This window comes from Nicotiana tabacum, chromosome 5 (assembly GCF_000715075.1).
Source record: "Nicotiana tabacum cultivar K326 chromosome 5, ASM71507v2, whole genome shotgun sequence".
Classification (NCBI taxonomy): Eukaryota; Viridiplantae; Streptophyta; class Magnoliopsida; order Solanales; family Solanaceae; genus Nicotiana; species Nicotiana tabacum.
In genome coordinates this window covers 158,338,653-158,363,292 of record NC_134084.1, presented here as the reverse complement: position 1 = coordinate 158,363,292, position 24,640 = coordinate 158,338,653, and the positions used below count along the sequence as shown (strand labels likewise).

General features: G+C 39.8%; 1 protein-coding gene across 1 annotated transcript; it reads left to right on the top strand.

Annotated features, from left to right (window-relative positions):
* The first annotated feature begins 6,307 nt into the window (after positions 1-6,307).
* Positions 6,308-9,079, top strand: LOC107800585 (isoflavone reductase homolog). Its single transcript, XM_016623777.2, has 5 exons — positions 6,308-6,568; positions 6,715-6,849; positions 8,038-8,275; positions 8,352-8,555; positions 8,664-9,079. The coding sequence occupies exons 1-5, from the start codon at positions 6,386-6,388 to the stop codon at positions 8,828-8,830; spliced, it is 927 nt and encodes a 308-aa protein (XP_016479263.1). The 5' UTR covers positions 6,308-6,385; the 3' UTR covers positions 8,831-9,079.
* The last annotated feature ends 15,561 nt before the right edge of the window (positions 9,080-24,640 follow it).

The following is a 24,640-nucleotide window of genomic DNA, read 5'->3' as shown; positions in this document are numbered from 1 at the left end:
TCATCTGATTTTAGGGCTTAGTTGATAATGCGGTCAACTAACTTGGCTAGGCTTTGCATGGAAGATGATAATCCTGGGTTGAATTGAGAAGTGCACTGCAACCATGGTTATGTGCTGCCGATAATGACTGCTTGGACCCCTCGGAATCCCAGTAAAGATATTGGGTATGTCTATAGTAAGGTTAAGTTTAATTTTTGTAAATTAGTTGAAACTTTCACTGATTTACCTTTAATTAATTCCTTGTGTTTAATCATTGTAGGGTCTAAGATCTTGTGATTTTGGCGTTGGAGAGATGCAGAAATTGATCCAAGATCAAAATTTGTTATTCCTAAACTGGTGGAGAAAATTGGTGAACTTGAAAGTGCATTGGAAGTGTATGAAAGTGTTGAAAAGCCTAGGAAAAAAAATAAGTGGAAAGGAAGATAAAGATGCAATTGAAGAAGTTGGATGGAGAGATTGAGAAGATGAAAGGAAGGGAGAAGAAGTGGAGGATCAATTTGGTTAAGTCCAAGATTAGAGAAAAAGTACTTTAGTTTTTTGTGTTGTGCGGATGTGTTATAACTATAAGCTATTGGTTTCATCTAGTATATGTGAAGAATAATTTAATGACGTTGCCTTAGGCTCTGTCATGGCAATAGTATCTTTAGTGTTGCTTAACAAAATTGCAGCATATTTTGTAAAAAATTGGTGTAACTTTTATTTTAATATAATGCACCTTGTTGATATAGTTTGTGTTGTTAAAGTTGGCAATATATGTGTTACAAATGCAGGCTTTATATTGACTTAGAAATCTACAATCACTACTGCATATTAGCAGTATATTTATGCAGAAATATAGATTAAAAACTTTGTAGTCACTGCTTCATATTAACAACATATTTATTTAGAAAACAGATTGCAGTCACTGCATATTTATGCAGAAAACAGAAAAGCAGACTTAAACTATTGCAGAAGAAAAAACTTAAACAAAAAAACTGAAAAATTTGTAGCCATTTCCAGAAACAGACCTATAAATTTGTAGTAACTGCTGCATATTACAGAAAAACATACTTAAAGATAAAAACCTGAAAAACTGACTTAACAAAAATGCTGCATATTATTTCAGTAAACAGATCTACAAATATGCAGTCATTACTGCATATCATTCCACCGACTTAGAATCTTTGAGTTATTGCTGAATATAGTTACATACCAAAACAAAAATTCATATTGTCTTTATATATACCAACTGCCAAAAAAGGCAAACAAAAACACTCAAGTACTAATATCTACTGGGCAGTTGACTGTGGTGCTGATGAACTTATTTGGCTCAAATGAAATCTTTCAGACGCCTTTGACCTTGTCTCCATTCTTTTCTTAACTTGAATCTGTTGAAGATTCCTTGAGGTGATAGCTTCTTTACTTTTCCATTTCACCCATGTTCTTGGTTTATGTCCAATATCTCCAGTCACTACTGTACAGTTCATAGGCACAATTGACATTCCAGGTTATATTCACAGAAACAAGTTTAGTTAGTTTACATCCAAGTTTGATCAAAAGAAGTTCATAGTCACAATTGACATTATATGCTTACATTATAGATGGAAACTCCACTTTCTGTTTGTATATTTCCCATACCGACTTCTTGGCCTTTTATAAGGTGTCCATCTTCCTATACCAGTAGAAATAACCTATAAAAAGTGCAGATTATTAAGAAGTTAAACATAAAACAGACCTATAAAAGTGCAGTTTATAAAAGTAACTTTAGAGTAATTACCTGTTTTGTTGAACCTCTTGGTCTTCCTCTTCCTGTTCCTATTTTTGGTACACTTTGAACTGAAGGTGTTGATGAAGAACCAACACTTGTTGACTTTGCACCACCAGTTGATCTTGCAGTACCTTGTGCAACCTTGTGACAATTTTTTTATTATGGCCTTTTGCATGACAATTGTTGCAGGTCATCTGAGTACCTCTTTTGAAAATCTTTCTTGTTTTGTTTTCAGTTGGTTCCTTCCTTCTCACTTTCTTAGGCCTGCTAGACATTACTCTTACTTCTGGTGATATAACTGAAGGGTTTTGTGATTGTAGCCACATCTCCATATTTTGTACAAGCTGAATAAAGTGACTATATGTCTTCATATAAGTCTCCCTATGGTACCAATGTGCGATGTAGTTAACCAGCTCCATTTTTTTGTAATGGATAGCAGCTACATGATGAACATATGGTATACCTTTCAGCATCCAAGCTCTACAGGTGCAAGTTAGTCTGTTCAGATTTACTATATGTTTACTGGTGTGTCCTTCCTTCACTTCATAATCATATTGACTATTTCAGTGCACCACACATTTTATTGATTTCGCTGTGTTCTCCTACAACACCTTCAATGCCATTGGATAGATGTCACTGATCCAAGTATCACAAAATCTCTCATTTGTGCTATTCTTATCATCATCTTCAACCTGATCTCTTCAAGCATTGTGATGATTGTCTTGTACCTTAGCTTCAATATTCAAGAATTGAAAGTTTCAGCCATATTATTGTCAACACTGTCACAATTGCTAAAATACTTAAAATATACCTTTCACCGCCTCTCTTTGTTATAGTATAGCAGGTCATCAACTATTTATCCACTAGTTTTTCCATGTGATCAAGATATTTCTTTAACTCTTGTTCATAAGTTGACCTATCACATCCCTAAAAACAGTTCCTTCTCTCAATGCCTCTCCATTTTTGTGACCAGTTTGCTAGGATGTGCCTGACACATATCCTATGTTCTGCATGTGGCAGGATCTCACTGATTTCTTGGTCAAGTCCCTATAATATATAAATGATAAACAGTTAAAAGAATAACCTTAACAGATTTGAACAACACATTTAACAGAATATCAGTTACCTTTTGTATGTCTATAATAACTTTCAACTCTGTCCCATATCCAAGCTCAAGATCATTTTTTAAAAGGTTCACAAACTATCTCCAATTAAATGTTTTTTCAACTTCAATTACTGCCCAAGCCAACGGCAGCATATGATTATTCCCATCCTTACAAACAGCCACAAGTAATTGCCCTTTACATACACCTTTTCAAAAATAACCATCAAACCCAATACACCTCTTACAACCATCAAGGAAGGCCTTCTTTAATACATCAAAGCAAATATAAAATGCTACAAATATTTTTCTACCATCTTCATGTGTTTCTTCACTAAGTCTCACAACACATGTGCTGTCTAGATTAGTCCTTTGCAGCTCATCTCTATAGTCTAGAATTCTGTCAAACTCCTTAACATGGTCTCCCATGATATGTGTTAACATAATATTCTTGGTTTTCCTTGCAACAGTCATTGCAATATACACTTCTAACTCCTTTTGAACTAACTCCTAAACTTAAAGATTCTAATATTTGGTTCAGAAATTATTCTGTCCTTGTATCTTTCTGCTAAGTACTTTGAGTTGCACAATTTGTTCTTGCTAGTACTATTGCACTTGTAAGGTGGATTATAGTTCTTCACCATAAAATCTTTTGTCCTAGAATTATTACTAGCAAACAAGAGCCATAGATAGCCAGCACAACACTTTACCCTCACCCTTGTTGGTTCATTAACATACTTATCTAACTCTACATGTTCATCAATTGAATACTTAGTAAGTGCTTCTCCAAACGGTCTAACACTCGCAAAAGAAAGGCTAATTTCCCACACAATTAACTTACAACTAGGATCAAAGATAACCCTATTTTGCTGCTCTCTTCTTGCTCTTACTAGCTGTTGGACTTCATCTCCACCTTCATCATAATTAGTTTCATCAGGATCTATTTCAAAACTAGCAGCTTCCTGTGGGATAATATGGCTCATCTATAGCAATCTTACCCTCTAAAGATGTCTTCTTTCTAGCTGCATACTCATCATATCCTACATCTGGATCCTTTTTACCTAACTTGGCATGTCTAGTTTCAACCTCTTTCTCTTTTCTCTTCCTTCTCTGCACCATTTTCCTCTCTTCTCTTAAGCTCCTATACTCCTCATCAACATCACTACCATATTCTTCTTCCCCTTCCTCAAACAACTTTTCAATTTTTAAATCTGTACTATGGCCATTGCTTTCTACATCAGTTTCAACTAATGGAGCATCATCAAGATTAGAAGGACCACCCTCATCCCCACCAGGTACATTATCAGCAACAGAGACACTATTATGTGGTTCTTCAAACCCTCCACCTTCACTGTCCCCAAACACTTTGATTTATCTCTTTATCAAAAAACACACTAGATTTCCCACACACATGTCTTACATATTCACTAGCTGGCAGGACCACTAATGCTTCATCAACAGAGTGGGACATATACATTTCATATATATTCCCATTTTTTAATAAAGGTACAATACCCATAATATCCCTATCAGTTAAAAGTTTTACCAAAGTACTAGAATTGAGTGGTCCCACGTAAATGTTACATGTTTCACAATTATACCCATTTTCTTTCACATAATCTACAAACTCAAAATACGAAAATCTGTCAACATTAGTATCAAAGTACTCTGTCATAATACCCTCTTCGTAGTTGATAGGATATTGTTGTAACTGACCTCCATGGAACATCCTCAGTGTAACGAGCTCAAAAGCCATTTCTTCAAACTGAAATCAGTAAACAAGAAAAATATCCGTAAATATTTTTATACACTTGAAAATTGACAAGAAATTAAAGAAAACAAGAAGAACCTACAAAAGAAGCCAATGATCTTCAGTATCTACACTCTAATAGACGAGATTTGGGGGAAAATCTTCGCTAGGTTTTAAGTTCATCAGCATTTTTCTCGTTTTGTTTAGAGATAAATGAGGTTGGGTAATTCAGTCCAGGGTAAAAATTAAAAAATAGCGGATTAGGTATTTTAATCGTGTGAGTTTTAAGTAATGGACCGAATCATTAAAATGGTTTATGTTTATTAATGACGTAACATCACCAGAAAGAGCATGACTCACACTCGTTAGTCTTTAACTGGTCTGGGGTCATGAAGTAGGGGTGTCAATGGTTCGGTTCGGCCGGTTATTTTATAAAATTTGTACCATACCAATTTTCGGTTATTCTATTATGTATAAGCAAAATTAAACTTTTCGAAACCATCCCAATCATGTCGGTTTCTCTTCGGTATCGGTATGGTTCGGTTAATTTTTGGTATTTTTTTTAATATCATGTAAAATTTACCAATAGAAGTAGAATGCAATAATATACATTCTTTTAGAGGACTTAGCAAAACTCTCTAGATATTTTTACTGTTTAAAGGGTGATGAATTAAAAAAGAAAAAAGAAAGATGGCTAGAGTATAGATCCATCAACTATTCTACAACAATGTAAAAGAAATCAAACAAAGCAAAGAAAATATAAATCACACAGGTTGAAAGATATACCAAGTTGGGACTCAAGAATAAAGTCTATAGAAGATTAAATATTCAAAAAGATAAATCTAAATTATATGAAAGAAAACATATTTAATACATTATAGTTTGCTACTCATAATCGCTAGAATACTTTGTGTCTTGCTAATAGAGATACTTGAAATAAATTAGTTTAAGTAGAAGTAGCATAATAGGTTTTAGGAATTAGTATTTTGAGTTTAATTACTTGTTGGCTTGTAATAGTTTTTATAATTCCAAGGCCCAAAGAAAATTTAATGCATTATTATTTTTAAACTTACTAAATAAATATATTTTCCACATGTAAAATTTTTTCTGTACAATTCGGTATTTTTTTGATTTATTTTTATAAAATAAAAAACCTACCCTAATTATCGGTGCGGTTATAGATCTATATAAAAACCTATGGTTTCTTAAAAAGAAACCTAAAAATCGGTTTGGTGCGGTACAGTTCGGTCGGTTTAGTCGGTTTTCGAATATCCATTGACACCTCTATCATGAAGGATGGAACAAAATTCACTTGCAATATGTTTAGGAGGTAAAAGAATACCCATTTAGTTTAAGTGTTCAAACATGTTTTTTGGACAAGTTTAATCGGGGTCTTCATGTATTTTGCCTAGAATAAATGCTTTAATTTTCACAAAATAAAATGAGCTTAAATTCTAATTGTCAGATAAAGCATTTGATATTTTTTTTTTTTTTTTTTGATGATCAAAGCATTTGATATCTGATCATTATCATATCCGAAGTTTCTTCACGTCCTTACTTTGTGAACTTGGACACATTCATGAATTTCCCAACAGCCAACTGTGTTCATTTACTACTTATTTTGAGGACAATTCGGTAAATTAATCAAAGTAAAACGACAATTCCGAAAGCTAACATCCGATATATTTTTGTGTAATCACTAGCATCTATAAACCGTGCCATTTTGGCCGTTACGAGTAAACATATCACTCGCAATTCGCTTTTACCTAAAGATTTCACCGATTCAATGGCCGGAAAAAGTAGAATTCTGTTCATTGGAGGTACTGGATACATCGGAAAATTCATCGTCGAGGCTAGTGCTAAAGCTGGTCACGACACCTTTGTGTTGGTCAGAGAATCCACACTTTCCAATCCTACCAAAACCAAACTCATTGATACTTTCAAGAGTGTTGGTGTCACTTTCGTCCATGTATGTACATGTCATTTTGTTCAATTTAGAGACAGATTCTGGATTTTAAATAATTATGTGTTAGTTTTTTTGCATTGTGTTATTTGTTTTGGGGGGAATGGTAATTGAGTTGGTAAAATGAGGACCAACTGTTTGATGTAATGCAGGGAGATTTATACGATCATGAGAGTTTGGTGAAGGCGATAAAGCAGGTGGACGTTGTGATTTCAACTGTAGGTCATGCCCTGTTAGCTGATCAGGTCAAGATCATTGCTGCTATCAAGGAAGCTGGTAATGTCAAGGTAAGTCCTTTTGTTTTATCATTTATGTTAAAATTGAGATAAAAGGAGGTGAGAGACTCTTTTTCCTGTATTTTTGTGTTGTTTTACTGCACTTGTTGCCTTTTCTCGGGCCATATAAACACAATTCACTTTAACATGCACCTATTCTGAATAGAGGCGCATCCAGAATTTCCATTTTGTGAGTTTTTGATTTTAAGAACGATAACTTTAAGTGCTAATAATTGGGTTCTAAATTTGATATTTGTAAGTATTTAATGAATTTCTTAACAAAAATACAACGTTTGAGCAAAAGTTCCGCCTCTGATTCTGTCTCACTTCAAATCCTAATTTTCCTTTGATTGGCGCAACATTTGTAAGATATTAACTCAAACAAGCTGCAGTAACCTGTTGTAATCAACTTCAAGTCATAAGATTGGTTTTAAGTACCTATTCATTGATTAGGAAACTCCATCTTACATATATATGAATAGCTTTTCTTAAACATAATGCTGAGTTTAGGTTGCAGCAGGTTAAATCGTCTTATTTTAGAACAGGTGATTCCTAATCTTTTTGGCTATTTTATGTGTCTTCTTGTGACAAAATTAGTCTTTCTTTGTCGGCAGATGAAGGTGTTGTTGCATCATTAGTGACTCCTTTTAAGAGTTACTACCTCTTAATTGTCTAGATATTGGTAATGAAGTATTACATTGACATTCAAAACTATTTGACGCTCAATCTCTAAGATTATAGCTGCCATTTGTGGAAGTCACTTAACTAAAATAGCGCGTCTTTTACTACCACTTACAAGCCTTGATAGTTAGAAGTACATGATGAATGAGTACATAAAAAGTGGTTTTGCAAGACTTTGAATCGGTTTTTCTATTTGAATATTTTGCATGTATTTTCCTGAACGGTTGAATTGCTTTATTCAGTGATCTGTGAGCATTTGCAGTGAACAATTGCGGTCCTTCTCTTGACAAGTGAAAAAGTTCAATAGTCGCCGGCTCTATTCTTTTCCCCTTTAACCCTTTTCATCATGTGTCTATATGACTATTTATAAGCAGTTCATCTTTGATCTAGTTACTGTTCGATAGATACTTGTTGGGGGATCATTTTCAGCTACTTGGGAAATTCTCTCTTCTGCATTTGATTCAGTAAATACTGGCCAAGGTAGCACAATAAACTTTTTTCAATGCGTGATGTTTTCAGAGATTCTTTCCTTCTGAATTTGGGAATGATGTAGACCGTGTCCACGCTGTTGAGCCTGCTAAAACAGCATTCAAAACCAAAGCTCAAATTCGCCGTGCTATTGAGGCTGAAGGAATACCATTCACTTATGTGGCCAACTTCTTTTTTGCTGGTTATTTTCTTCCAAATTTAGCACAGCCTGGAGCTTCAGGTCCTCCTACAGACAAAGTTGTCATCTTAGGAGATGGCAATACTAAAGGTGAACTTTGTTTAAAGTATACTTATCAGTTTTCCTGTTTGTTAATTGATTCCTATAATTAATTTTGTACCTACAGCTGTTTTTAACAAGGAAGAAGACATTGCTACCTATACCATCAAGGCTGTTGATGATCCAAAAACACTGAACAAAATACTTTACATTAGGCCACCACATAATATAATTACACTAAATGAGGTTATATCGTTGTGGGAGAAGAAAATCGGAAAGAACCTTGAAAGAGTATACGTACCCGAGGAACAAGTTCTCAAGAACATACAAGGTGAAAACATTTTGCCATTGTGCTCTTCTCCACTTTAGGTGTAAGATGATATTTTATATCGGTCAACATAAACTTTGAGTCTCAATGTAATTGTCAATTTTCTTGCAGAAGCCTCGTTTCCATTGAACGTGATATTATCGATCTCTCACACTGCTTTTGTGAAGGGTGACCACACTAATTTTGCAATTGAACCGTCATTTGGATTGGAGGCATCAGAGGCTTATCCTGATGTTAAATATACCCCAGTAGATGAGATTCTCAACCAATATGTGTGAATATTTAGAGTTCCTTGCTGTTAAGCATATGTAGCTTCCTACCTTTCTGTGATGTACAATGTTTGTTTTCAGTTTTAATTCATTTGAGATATTTCTACATAGGTACACACCTTTTGGATGTATTTGCTTTGAAAATGCATGCCTCCTAGTTTCAAGCAGAACATCTGGGTTGTCTGTTGCTGGGCTTGGTTTTTGGGAAGATTTGTTTTCTCAGCTAATTTCTATGTATTCTGTGGCATCCTTTTTTTATTTTTATTTTTTATTTTATTTTATTTATTTTTATTTTTAAATAACAGTGTTGTTCGAATTAGCTTGCTCGCACTTCGATTTATTACCTCTTATCAACATAGGTGCCAGATAACTCTACATACCAAAGTTGAAGCACATGAAAAGTCGCCTTGCATTTTTCTTTCGGTTGGTATTTAAACGTTGGTTTCTCAACATGAATTTGTGACTATATCTATTTTTCCGTGTGTATTAATACATGCTGATTTTGTAAGTTTTTTGACGGACTTCGGTTTACCTGAATTTTTGTAGGTCCATAAGAAACGGCCTAGTGACTAGTACTTACTATTTCACCATGACTTTCGGTTTCATTTTATAGCGTTTTGAGGTCATGCAACACGAATTCGTAATTATCTCCACTTTTTTTGTGTGTATTAGTACTTGCTATTTTTTGTAGAATTTCTTTGACGGACTCCAATTAGTCTGAATTTTCGAAGGTCCATAGGAAACGGTCTAGTAACCATTACTCATTGCTTGACCATGACTTTCAGGTTTATTTTATGGCGTTTCATAGTCATAAACTATCAATTTGTGATTATATCTACTTTTTCGTACGTATTAATACATGCTGATTTTGTAGCCGATTGGTCTAAAATTTTGTAGATTCATAGGAAACGGTCCAACGGCCGATACTCATTGCTTCGTCATGACTTTTGGGTTCATTTACTGGCGTTTCAAGGACATGCAATACGAATTTATAATTTTATCCACTTTTCGTGTATATAACAAGCTGAGTTTGTAGAATTTTTTTGTTAGAATCCGATTGGCTTGAAATTTCGTAGTTCCACAGGAAACGACCTAGTGACAAATACTTACTGCTTTGCCATGACTTCCGAATTCATTTATGGCATTTCGGGGTCATGCAATACGAAGTTATGATTATATTTACTTTTTCATGTATATTAGTACATACTAATTTTGTAAAAATCTTTTGAAAGACTCCGATTGGCTTGATTTTTGGTCGGTCCATAGGAAACGACCTAGTGATCAGTATTCATTGCTTCACCATAACTTTTGGGGTTCATTTTATTGCTTTTCGGGATCATGCAACATGAATTTGTGATCATATTTACTTTTTCGGGTGTTTAGTACATGCTGATTTTGTAGAAATTTTTTGATGGATTCTGATTAGCCTGAATTTTTGTAGATCTATAGGAATTGGCCTGGTGATCAATACTCATTGCTTCACCATGACTTTTGGGGTACAATTTATGACATTTCGAGGTCCGGTTGGCCTGAAATTTCGTAGGTACATAGGAAATGACCTAGAGGCCAGTACTTATCGTTTTGCCATTACTTTCGGTTTTTAATTTTTTAATTTTTTGGGGTCATGCAACATAAATTTGTGATTATACATATTTTTTAGTGTGTATTAATACATGTTGATTTTGTAGAATTTCTTTGACGGATTCCGATTTGCCTGATATTTTGTAGGTTTATAGGAAACGACCTAGTGACCTATACTCATCGCTTCATCAAGACTTTTGGGTTCATTTTTTTTGGTGTTTTTGGGTCGTGCAACCTGAAATTGTGATTATATTTACATTTTTCTTGTGTATTACTCCCTGCTTTCTAGTTTATGTGAATCTATTTCCTTTTTGGTCCGTTCCAAAAAGAATAATTCCTTTCTAAATTTGAAAACAATTTAGCTTAAACTTAGAATTCTACCCTTAATAAGAAGATTTTATAACCACACAAATACTATGGTCCCCCTTTTGACTTGTTTAAGACCACAAATTCCAAAAGTCTTCATTTTTTTAATCCCCGTGCCTAGTCAAACAGGTTCACATAAATTGGAACGGAGGGAGTAGTACACTCTGATTTCTTTAAAAAAGGGCCCCGATTGGCTTGAATTTTTGTAGGTCTGTAAGAAATAGTAACTAGTACTTATTACTTTACCATGACTTTCGAGTTTATTTTATGGCATTTCATAGTCATAAAAAATGAATTTGTGATTACAACCTCTTTTTTGGTGTGTATTAGTACATGTTAATTTTTTTGGCAAAATTTTCTAGATGAACTCCGATTGGCCTAAAATATCATAGGTCAATAGGAAACGACCTAGTGACTATCACTCATTATTGCGCCTCGACTTTGGGGTTCATTTTATAGCGTTTCAGGGTCATGCAACATGAATTACGATTATATCTATTTTTGTATGTGTATTAATACATGCCGATTCCAAAAATTTTATTTGATGAACTCCGATTGGCCTAAATATGTAGGTCCATATGAACTTGGTAACCAATATACATTGCTTCGCCATGACTAACGTTGCTTGGTGACTAATATACATAGCCCACGCCTTCCGCATGGATCCGAGCTCCCGGACCTGGATCGTCTAAATATTTTTCCAGCTATCAAATACAACATAAGGAACCATAGTCATCGCTCTTCCATGATCGTTCCTCATTATTTGTCATTTTACGACCATAAAACTGGAATTCCGCCTGATTATCATATTTTCGTGTTCTATAGCCCACGCGTTCTGCATGGGATGGGGGGCCCGGATCCGCATCGTCAAAAGTTTTTCCGGGCCATCAAGTATGACCTAAGGAGCCATAGTCATCACCCCGCCATGATCGTTCCTCGTTCTTTGGTATTTTATGGCCATAAAATTGGAATTCCACCTGATTCCCAGATTTTCTTGTGTTATTACCCACGCCTTCCGCATGGGCCAGGGGCCCTAGATACGGATCGCCTAAACTTTTCGGGCCATCAAATACAACCTAAGAAACCATAGTTACCGCCCTGCCATGACCATTCTTTGTTTTGGCATTTTACGACCATAAAACTGTAATTCTGCCTAATTCCTAGATTTTTGTGTGTTATAGCCCATGCCTTCCACATGGGCTCGGGTCCCCGGACCCGGATTACCTAAAAAATTTTCAGACCATCAAATCCGACCTAAACAAACATAGTCATCGCCTTGCCATGACCATTACTCATTTTTTGGCATTTTCGGCCATAAAACTGGAAGTCCAGGTGATTCCTTGATTTTTGTGTGCTATAGCCCACAACTTCCCATGGGCCGGTCCTCCGGATCCGGATCACCTAGAATTTTTTCGGGCCATCTATTACGACCTAAGGAACCATAGTCACCACTCTGCCATGACCGTTCATCGTTTTTGGCAATTTACGTCCATAAACTAGAATTCTGCCACATTCACATATTTTTTGTGCTATAGCCCGTGCCTTCCGTATGGGCCCAAGCTTCTGGACTTGGATTGCCTAAATTTTTTTGGGCCATCAAATACAACCTAAGGAATCATAGTCACTACGCCGCCATGACCGTTCCTTATTTTTTGGCATTTTAAGGTCATAATACTAGAATTCTGCCTAATTCCTAGATTTTCGCGTAACCTAGGCATTCCGCATGAGACGGGTCCCCGAACACGTATCGCTTAAAATTTTTTTGGGCCATCAAATATGACCTAAGAAACCATAGTCACCGCCCTGCCATGACTATTCCTCTTTTTTTTGGTGTTTTACGGTAATAAAATTGGAATTTCGCTCGATTCCCAGATTTTCATGTGCTATAGCCCATGCCTTCCGCATGGGCCCGGCTCCCCGGACTTGGATCACCTAAATTTTTTTTGAAAAAGCAAATAAGATCTAAGGAACCATGGCCACCTCCCCGCCAAGTCCGTTCCTCGTTTTTTGCGTTTTACGACTATAAAACTGGAATTTCGCCCGATTTCTAGAGTTTCGTTTGTTATATTACCCACGCTTTCCGCATGGGCCCGGGCCACCAGACCCGTATCGCCTAAAAATTTTCTCGAGCATCAAATACGACCTAAGGAACCATAGTCACTACCCCTCCATGACCGTTCTGCATTCCTTGGCGTTTTACGGCCATAAAACTGGAGTCTTGCCCGATTCTCAAATTTTCGCATGCCCACGCCTTCTTCATAGGCCCGGACCCCCGAACCCGGAGTAGTTAAATTTTTTTTTGAGCATCAAATCAACCTAAGAAACCATAGTGTCCGCCTCGCCATGACCGTTCCTCATTTTTAGAGTTTTACGGCCATAAAACTGGAATCCCGCCTGATTCTCAATTTTTCGTGTGCTATGTTGCATGCCTACGCATGGGCCCGGGCCCCCAAAACTGCATCGCCAAAAGCGTTTTCGGGTAATCAAATATGGCCTAAGGAACTATAGTCACCGCCCCGCCATGACCGTTCCGTGTTTCTTGGAATTTCTCCAAATTTTCAGATTTTCATGTGATATAACCCGCGCCTATCACATGGTCCCGGGCCCCCACCTGGATCGCCTAAACTTTTTTCGGGCCATCAAGTACGACCTAAGGAACCATAGTCACTGCCCCGACATGATCATTCTTTGTTTTTTAACATTTTACAGTCATAAAATTGGAATTTCGCTCGATTCTCAGATTTTCATGTGTTATAGCCCCCGCCTTCCGCATGGGCTAGGGACCCCAAACTCGGATTGCCTAAGATTTTTTGGGCCATCAAATACGACCTAAGAAACCATTGTCACCGCCCCGCCATGACCGTTCCTCATTTTTTGGATTTTTACGGCCACAAAACTGGTATTCTGCCCGATTCCCAGATTTTCATGGGCTATAGCCCACGCCTTTCGCATGGGCCCGGGCCTCCAGACTCGGATCATCTAAAATTTTGTTCGGGCCATCAACTAGGACCTAAGGAACCATAGTTACTGTACTGCCATGACCGTTCCTCGTTTTTTGGTGTTTAAATACCTTAAAACTGGAATTCCGCCCGATTCCCAGATTTTCGTGTGCTATAGCCCACGCCTTCCGCATAGCAATGGCCCCCGGACCCGGATCACCTAAAATTTTCTCGATCCCCAAATATGACCTAAGGAACCATAGTCACCGCCCCGCCATGACCGTTCCTTGTTTTTTGGCGTTTTACGGCCATAGAACTAGAATTTCGCCTAATTCCCAAATTCTCCTGTGCTATCGCCCACACCATTTGCATGGGCGCGGGCGAACGGACCCGAACCACTTAAAATTTTGCCAGCCCATCAAAAACGACCTAAGGAATAATAGTAATCGCCTTGGCATGATCATTCCTTGTTTATTGGCATTTGAGGGCCATAAAACTGAAATTCCGCCCGTTTCCCATATTTTCTTATGTTATAGCCCACGCCATCTGCATTGGCCCGAGAGACGGACCCGAATCGCCTAAAATTTTGTAGGCACATTAGAACGACCTAAGGAACAATATCATCGCCTCGCCATGCCCTTTCTTCATTTTTTGGTGTTTAGGGCCATAAATTTGGAATTCCTCCCGATTCCCTAATTTTAATGTCCTATAGCCACGTCAACTGTATGGGCCGGGGTGACCGGACCCGGTTCGCATAAAATTTTTAGCCCATAAAAAATGACCTAAGGAATAATAGTCATCGCTTTGTCATGACTGTTCCTCGTTTAGGGCTATAATACTAGGATTCCACCCATTTCCCAGATTTTCATGTGTTATAGCCACACTATCTGCATGGGCCTGAGTGACGGACTTGGATCGCCTAAAATTTTACAAGCACATCAAAATGACCTAAGAAACAATAGTCATCACCTCGCCAAACACGTTCTTCATTTTTGGCATTTTAGGGCCATAAAATTGGAATTCCACCCGATTCCCTAATTTTCATGTACTATAGCCCACTCTATAGCCATGTGCCCAAGAGATTGGACCTGGATCGCCTAAAACTTTTTCGGGCCATCAAATACGACCAAAGGAACCATAATCCCTGCTCTGCCATGACCGTTCCTCATTTTTAGGCGTTTTACGACCATAAAACTTTCATTCCGTAGGGGCCCGAGCATCTAGACCCATATTGCATATAAATAGGACCTAAGGGACCATAGTTACCTCCCCGCAATGACCGTTCCACGTTTTTTGGCATCTAACGGCCGTAAAATTGGAATTCCGCCCGATTCCCTATTTTTCGTGTATTATAGCCCACACCTTCCGCATGGGCCCGACCCCCGGATCTGGGTCACTTAAAATATTTCTGGGCCATCATAAACAACCTAAGGAACCATGGTCACCACCCCACCATGACCGTTCGTTGTTTTTTTGTATTTTACGGCCATAAAACTATAATTCCGCCCAATTCCAAGATTTTCGTTTTCTATAGCGCACGCCTTCCGCATGGGCCCGGGCCCTGCACCCGGATCACCTAAAATTTATTCGGGCCATCAAATAGGACTTAAGGGACCATAGTCACCGCCCTGCCATGACTGTTCCTCGTTTTTTTGGCATTTTACCACCATAAAACTTGAATCCCATCGGATTCCCAGATTTTCAAATGATATAGCACATGCCTTCCGTATGGGCCCAGGCCCCCGGACATGGATAGCTTGAAATTTTTTCGGGACATCAAATATGGACGAAGGAACCATAGTCTCTGCCTTGCCATGACTGTTCCTCGTTTTTTCGCATTTTACGGCCATAAAATTGGAATTCCTGCCCGATTCCCATATTTTCGTGTGCCATAGCCCATGCCTTCTGCATGGGCCCAGGCCCCTAGATCCAGATCGCCTAAAAAATTTTCCGGACATCAAATACGACCTAAGAAAAAATAGTCATCGCCCCCAATGACCATACCTCATTTTTTGGCATTGAACGGCCATAAAATTGAAATTCTGCCCGATCCCAGATTTTCGTTTGCTATAGCCCATGACTTTCGCATGGTCCGGACCTATATCGCCTAAAAAAATTTCGAGCCACCAAATACAACTTAAGTAACCATAATCATCGACCCGCAATGGTCGTTCCTCTTTTTTGGCGTTTAACGGCCATAAAACTGTAATTCGGTCTAATTCCTAGATTTTTATGTGCTATAGCCCAAGCCTTCCATATGGTCCCCGGCCCCCGGACCCGGATTACCTAAAATATTTTTGGGCCATCGAATATGGCCTAATGAACTATAATCACCACCCTCTATGACCGTTCCTCATTTTTTTTTGCATTTTACGGAAATACAGCTGAAATTCCGCCCATGCTTTCCGCATGGACCCGAGGCCTTCGGACCGAGCCCGCCTAAAATTTTTTCGGACCATCAAATACGACCTAAGGAACCATAGTCACCTTCCCTCCATGACCGTTCCTCGTTTTGTGGGCATTTAACGGCCATAAAACTGAAATTCTGCTTGTTTCCCAGATTTCTATGTGCTATGTGTACGCCTTACGCATGGGCCCGGGCCCCGAACCCAGATCGCCTAAAAATTTTTTGGGCTATTGAATACGACCTAAAGAACCATATTCACCGCCCCTCCTTGACCGTTCCTCATTTTTTGGCTTTTTACAGCAATAACTGGAATTCCGCCCGATTCCCAGATTTCCGTGTGCTTTCGCCCACGCCTTTCACATGGGTCCGGGCCACCGGACCCGGATCGGCTAAAAAATTTTCGGACTATTAAATACGACCTAAGAAACCATAGTCACCTCACCGCCATGAACGTTCCTCGGGTTTTGGGCATTTAACGATCATAAAACTGAAATTTTGCCTGATTCCTAGATTTTCGTGGGCAATAGCCCACACCTTCCGCATGGGCTCGGGCCCCCAGACCCGGATCACCTAAAATTTACCAAGCCATCAAATACGACCCTAGGAACCATAGTTACCGCCCATCTATGACCGTTCCTATTTTCTTTTGCGTTTTACGACCATAAATATCGAATTTCTCCTGATTCCTAGTTTTTCGTGTGCTATCGCCCACGCCTTGCGCATGTGCCTAGGCCCACGCACCCTATTCGCCTATAATTTTTTTGAGCCATCAAATAGGACCTAAGTAACTATACTCAATGCCCCGCCATGACCGCTCCTCATATTTTGATGTTTTACGGCCATAAAACTGTAATTCCACCGGATTTCTAGATTTTTGTGTGCTATAGCCCACGCCTTCCGCATGGGCCTGAGCCCCCGGATTTGGATTGCCTAAAATTTTTCTGGACCATCAAATAGGACTTATGGAACCATAATCACCTCCCCTCCATGACCCTTCCTTGTTCTTTGACATTTTACGGCCATTAAACTGGAATTCTGCCCGATTCTCAAATTTTCGTGTGCACAGCCCATGCCTTCAGCATGGCCCTGGGCCCCAAGACCGGGAATGCCTAAAAATCTTTTTGGTCCATCAAATACGAGCTAGGAAACTATAGTCATCTCCCCGCCCCCTGTCCTATTCCTATATTTTCGTGTGCTATAGCCCACGTCTTCTGCATGGGCCTGGGCCCCTGCACCCGGATCGTATATAAACTTTTTGGGCCATCAAATATGACCTAAGGAACCACTGTCACCGCCCTGCCATGAAAGTTCCTCGTTTCTTTTGCATTTTACGGCCATAAAACTCGAATTCCGCCTGATTCCCTAATTTTTATGTGCTATAGCCCACGCCTTCCGCATGGGCCCGGGCGCGGATCGAATAAATTTTTTTCAAGCCACCTAATATGACCTAAGGAACCATAGTCACCGCCCTGCAATGACCATTCCTCATTTTTTGGCGTTAATGGCCATAAAACTAGAATTCCGCCCAATTCCCAGATTATCCTGTGCCATAGCCCACGCCTTACGCATGGGCCCTGGCCCCCGTACCCGAATCACCTAAAAGTTTTTGGACCATCGAATACGACATAAGGAACCATAGTCACTGCCATTGCCATGATCGTTCCTCATTTTATGGCATTTTACGGTAACAAAATTGGAATTCCACTAAATTCTTTGATGGGCCCGGGCCCCCGTGACCGGATCGCTTAATATTTTTCGGACCATCAAATACGACCTAAGGAACCATATTCACCTCCCCTCCATGAACGTTCCTCATTTTTTGGCATTTAGCGGATATAAAATAGGAATTCCACCTGGTTCCTAGATTTTCATGTGCTATAACCCACCCTTCGGCATGAGCCCAGGCTCCCGGACCCAGATAGCCTAAATATTTTTCGGGCTACGACCCTAGGAACCATAGTCACCGCCAAGCCATGATCGTTCCACGTTTTTGGGCATTTTACAACCATAAAACTGAAATTCTGCCAGATACCCAGATTTTTATGTGATATCTCGGTCCTGGATCTCCTATAATTTTTCCAGGCCATCAAATAAGACCTAAGTAACCATACTCAATGCCTCGCCATGATTGTTCCTCGTTTTTGGAGTTTTACGCCCATAAAACAGGAATTTCGCCCGATTATCAGATTTTCGTGTGCTATAACCCACGCCTTACGCATGGGCCCGGGCCACCAGACCTGGATCACCTAAAATTTTATCGGGCACTCAAATATTACCCAAGGAACTATAGTCACCGCCCATCCATGACCATTCCTTGTTTTTTGGCATTTTACGGCCATAAAATTGGAATTTCGCCCGATTCCCAGATTTTTGTATGCTATAGACCATACCTTCCATATGGGCTTGGGCCCCCGGACCCGGATCGCCTAATATTTTTTCAGTCCATAAAATATGACCCTAGTAACCATAGTCACTGCCAAGCGATGAACGTTCCTCATTTTTGGACGTTCTATGGCCATAAAACTGAAATTTTGCTAGATACCTAGATTTTCGTGTGTTATAACCCTCGCCTTCCGCATGGGCTCGGGCCTCGGACCCGGATCGCCTATAATTTTTTCGTGCCATCAAATAGAACCTAAGGAACCATAGTCGCAACCTCACAATGATCATTCCTCATTTATTGGCATCTTACGGCCTTAAAACTGGAATTTCTCCAGATTCCCAACTTTCCATATGCTACAGCCCGAGCCTTCCGCATGGGAACCTAGATCGCCTGAAGTTTTCAAGACATCAAATAGGACCTAAGGAACCATATTCACCACCCCTCCATAACCGTTCCTCGTTTTTGGCATTTTACGGCTTTAAAACAGGAAGTTCATCCTATTCCCCTATTTTCATGTGTTATAGCTCACACCTTCCGCATATGCCCGGGTCCCTGTACTCGGATCATCTCTAAATTTTTCCGGCCATCAAATACGACCTAAGTAACCACAGATACCTCCTTTCCATAAGCGTTTCTCATTTTTTGGCGTTTTAGGCCATAAGCTAGAATCCCGCCTGATTCCCAACTTTTTATGTGCTATAGCCTACGCCTTCTGCATGGGCCGAGCCCCCAGACCCGAGTCGGCTAAAAATTTTTTGGGTAATCAAATACAAACTAAGGAACCATAATCATGGCCCCTCCATGATCGTCCCTCGTTTTTTTGTCCTTTTAAAACCATAAAATTGAAGTTCCACCCGATTCCCAAACTTTCGTGTGCTATAGCCTATGCTTTCCGCATGGGCCCGGGCCCCAGAACCTAGATCACCTAAAAATTTTCTGGGCCATCAAATATGACCCAAGGAACCATAGTCACCGCACCGCCATGATCGTTCCTCATTTTTAGCATTTTACGGTCATAAAATTTGAATTCCACCTGATACCTAAACTTTCATGTGCTATAGCCCACGCTTTCTGCATGGGCCCAGGGCCCCAGACCCAGATCGCCTAAAATTTTTCTGGGCCATCAAATATGACCTAAGGAACCATGCTCAATGCCCCGCCATGACCGTTCCTCATTTTTTGGAATATAACGAATATTAAACTGGAATCGCCTGATTCCTAGATTTTCATGTGCTTTAACCTACGCCTTACGCATGGGGCCGGGCCACCAGACCCGAATTGTTAAAAGTTTTTCCGGGCTGTCAAATACGACCTAAGGAACTATAGTCACCACCCCAGAATGACCGTTCCTCATTTTTTGGCATTTAACGACTATAAAACTGGAATTCCACCTGATGCCTAGATTTTCGTGTGCTATAGCTCACGCCATATGCATGGGCCTGGGCCCCCGAACCCGGATCGCATGAATTTTTTCGGGCTATCGAATACGACCTAAGGAACCATAGTTACCCCCCTTCCATATCCCTTCCTCATTTTTTGGTCTTTTACGGCAATAAAACTGTAATTCTGCCAGATTCCCAAATTTTAGTGGCTATAACCCACGCCTTCTGCATGGGCCCAGGCCCCCGCACCCGGATCGGCTAAAATTTTTTCAGACCATTAAATACGACCTAAGAAACCATAATCACCTCCCCGCCATGAACGTTCCTCATTTTTTGGTGTTTAACGGTTATAAAACTGGAAATTTCACCTGATTCTCAGATTTTCGTCTACTATAGCCCACACCTTCGGCATGGGCCAGTGTCCTCGAACCCGTACCGCCTAAAAATATTTCGGGACCACAAATATGACCCTGGGAACCATAGTCAATGCCAAGCCATGACCGTTCCTCGTTTTTGGGCATTTTACGGCCATAAAATTGGAATTCCACCAGATTTTCAGATTTTCGTGTGCTATAGCCCACAGCTTCCGCATGTGCCTAGGCCCCCGAACTTGGATTGCCTATAATTTTTTTAGGCCATCAAATTGGTAATGAGGAATTATACTCAATGCCCTGGCATGACCATTCTTTATGTTTTGGCATTTTACGCCTATAAAACTGGAATTTTGCTCGATTCCAAAATTTTCATGTGCTATATCTCACGCCTTCCGCATGGGCCCGGGTCCTCAGACCCGGATCGCCTAAAATTTTACTAGGCCATCAAATATGTCCCAAGGAACCGTAGTCACCGCCATGGCATGACCGTACCTCGTTTTTGGCCGTTTTACGGCTACAAAATTGGAATTCCGCCAGATTCCCAGATTTTCGTATGCCATAGCCCAAGCCTTCCACATGGGTCTGGGTCCCCGAACCCAGATCGCCTATTATTTTTTCGAGCCATCAAATAGGACCTAAGGAACCATACTCAACGCCCGTCATGACCGTTCCTTGTTTTTAGGCATTTTACGCCCATAAAACTATAATTTCACCCGATTCCCAAATTTTTGTGTGCTATAGCCCAAGCCTTCCGCATGGGCCCGGGTCCCCGGACCCGGATCGTCTAAAATTTTACCAGGCCATCAAATATGACCCAAGGAACCATATTCACCGCCCATTCATGATCGTTCCTCTTTTTTGGCATTTTACGTCCATAAACTAGAATTCCGCCCAATTCCCAGATTTTCGTGTGCTATCGCACACACCTTCTTCATGTGCCCGGGCCCAGGCACCCTATTTGCCTATAATTTTTTTGGGCCATAAAATAGGACCTAAGGAACTATACTCAACACCCCGCTGTGACCATTCTTCATTTTTTGGCATTTTACGGCCATAAAATTAGAATTTCGGACGATTCCCAAATATTTGTGTTCTATAGCGCACGCCTTCTGCATGGGCCCGGGCCCCCTGACCTGTATCGCCTAAAAGTTTTTTGAACCATCAAATAGGACCTAACAGACCATAGTCACCGCTTCGTCGTGACCGTTACTCGTTTTATGGTGCTTTACCATCATAAAATTGGATTTTCGCTTGATTTCTAGATTTTCGTGTGATATAGCCCACACCTTCCGCGTGGGCCCGGGCCCCCGGACCCAGATCGCCTTAAGTTTTTCAGGACTATCAACTATGACCTAAGGAACCATAGTCACTACCTTGTCTTGACCATTCCTCATTTTTTAGCGTTTTACGGTCATCAAACTGGAATTCCGCTGGATTTTCAAATTTTCGTGTGCTATAGCCCACACCTTTCTCATGGGACCAAGCCCCCGGACCTGGATTGCTTAAAAACTTTCTGGGCCATCAGATAGGTCCTAAGGAATCATAGTCACCTCCCGGCCATATGACCGTTTCTCATTTTGTTTTGGCATTTTACGTTCACTAAAGTGGAATTTCGCCCGATTCTCAGAATTTCGTGTGCTATAACCTATGCCTTATGTACAGGCCAGGGCCACCGGACCCGGATTGCCTAAAGTTTTTTCGGGCCATCATATACGACCTAAGGAACCATAGTCACCGTCATTCAATGATTGTTCCTTATTGTTTGGCATTTAACGGCCATGAAACTGAAATTCCGCCCGATTGCATATTTTCATGTGCTATATAGCCCACACTTTCCGCATAGGCCCGGGCCCTCGGACCCGGATCGCATATAATTTTTCTAGGACATCAAATAGGATCTAAGGAACTACACTCAACTAGTGGCGGACCTCAGATTTTGTGCAAGCGGGTTCAATCTTAGAAGTACATAATTTTAGTCGTAAAATAGTAGTTGTTAAGTGGCTTCAAATAAAATAGTTATTCAAAATTTAAGTAGATTTAATCGTAATTATTACCTATATACAGTATTATTTTTTGATGAAGCAGGTTCACTTGAACCCGCTTGCCACCACGTGTGTCCGCTACTATACTCAACACTCTGCCATGACCGTTCCTCGTTTTGACACTTTGCGGACAAAAAACTGGAATTCTCCACGATTCTCAGATTTTTATGTATTGTAGCGCACACCTTCCACATGGGCCAGGGCCCCGACTTGGATAGCCTAAACTTTTTTCGGGCCATCAAATAGGACCTAAGGGACCATAGTCACCGCCCCGCCATGAATGTTGTTTTTGTGTTTTATTGCCATAAAACTAGAATTCCACCCGATTCTCAGTTTTTGTGTACTATAGCCCACTCCTTCTGCATAGGCCCGGTTCCCGGACCCGAATCGTCTAAAATTTATTCGGGCCATCAAATAGAACCTAAGGGACCATAGTCACCACCCCGGCATGACCGTTCCTCTTTTTTTTTTTTGGCATTTTACGGCCATAAAACTTGAATTTCACCCGATTGCCAAATTTTCATGAGATATAGCACACACCTTCCGCATGGACCTCGACCTCCGGACCCGAATCACCTAAAAAAATTTCGGACCATCAAATATGACCTAAAAACCCATAGTCATTACGCCGCCATAACCGTTCCTCATTTTTTGGCATTTTACAGTCATTAAACTGGAATTCCGCACGATTCCCAGATTTTCGAGTGCTATAGTCCACACCTTCCGTATGGGTCAGGGCCCCCTGATATGGATCACCTAAATTCTTTTTGGAACATCAAATAGGAACTAAGGAACGATACTCACCGCCCCGCCATGACCATTTCTCGTTATTTGATGTTTTACGACTATAAAACTTGAATTCCACATGATTGCAAGATTTTGATGTGATACACACCTTCCGCATGGGCGTGGGCCCCCGGACTTGAATTGCTTAAAATTTTCCGAACCATCAAACACGACCTAAAAAACCATAATCATTGCCCTGTCATGACCGTTCCTCATTTTGGCATTTTACGACCATAAAACTGGAATGCCGCCCGATTCTCAAATTTTCTTATGCTATAATCCAAGCCTTCCGCATGGACCCGGGCCCCCGGACCCGGATAACCTAAAATTTCTGCGGGACATCAAATAGGATATAAGGAACCATACCCACCGCCCCCCATGACCATTCCTAATTTTATAAGTTTTACGGTCATAAAACTTGAATACGGTTGATTCCTAGATTTTTTTGTGCTATAGCCCACGCCTTTCTCATGGACCCGGGCCTAGGGGTGTCAATGGATATTTGAAAACTGACTAACCGACCGAACCGTACCGCACCGAACCGATTTTTAGGTTTCTAGGTTTTTATATAAATCTATTACTGCGCCGATAATTAGGGTAGATTTTTTATTTTATAAAAATAAACCGAAAAAATGAACCGTACCGAATAAATTTTACATGTAGAAAATATATTTATTTAGTAAGTTTAAAAATAATAATGCATTAAATTTTCTTTGAGCCTTGGAATTATGAAAACTATTACAAGCCAACAAGTAATTAAACTCAAAATACTAATTCCTAAAACCTATTATGCTACTTCTACTTAAACTAAGTTATTCCAAGTATCTTTATTAGCAAGACACAAAGTATTCTAGCAATTATGAGTAACAAACTACAATGTATTGAATATGTTTCTTTTCATATAATTTAGATTTATCTTTTTGAATACTTAATCTTCTATAGACTTTATTCTTGAGTCCTAGCTTGGTATATCTTTCAACTCGTATGATTAATATTTTCTTTGCCTTTGTTTGATTTCTTTTACGCTGTTGTAGAATAGTTGATGGATCTATACTCTACCCATATTTCTTTTTTTTTTAATTCATCACCCTTTAAACAGTAAAAATGTCTAGAGAGTTTTGCTACGTCCTATAAAAGAACGTACGTTATTGCAATTCTACTTTTACTGGTGAATTTTACATGATATTAAAAAAAATACCAAAAATTAACCAAACCGTACTGATACCGAAGAGAAACCGACATGATTGGGACGATTTTAAAAAGTCTAATTTTGGTTATATATTATAGATAACCGAAAAATTGATATGGTACAAATTTTATAAAATAACCGACCGAACCGAACCATTGACACCCCTACCCGGGCCCCTGGACCCAGATCACCTAAATTTTTTCCGGGCCATCAAATACGACCTAAGGAACCATATTCAGTGCTCATTCATGACCGTTCCTCATTTTTTTGGTGTTGTACAACCATAAAAACTGAAATTCCACCACATTCCCACCTTTTCCTGTGCTACAACCCATGCCTTGCGCATGGGCTCGACCCCCTGGTCCATGAT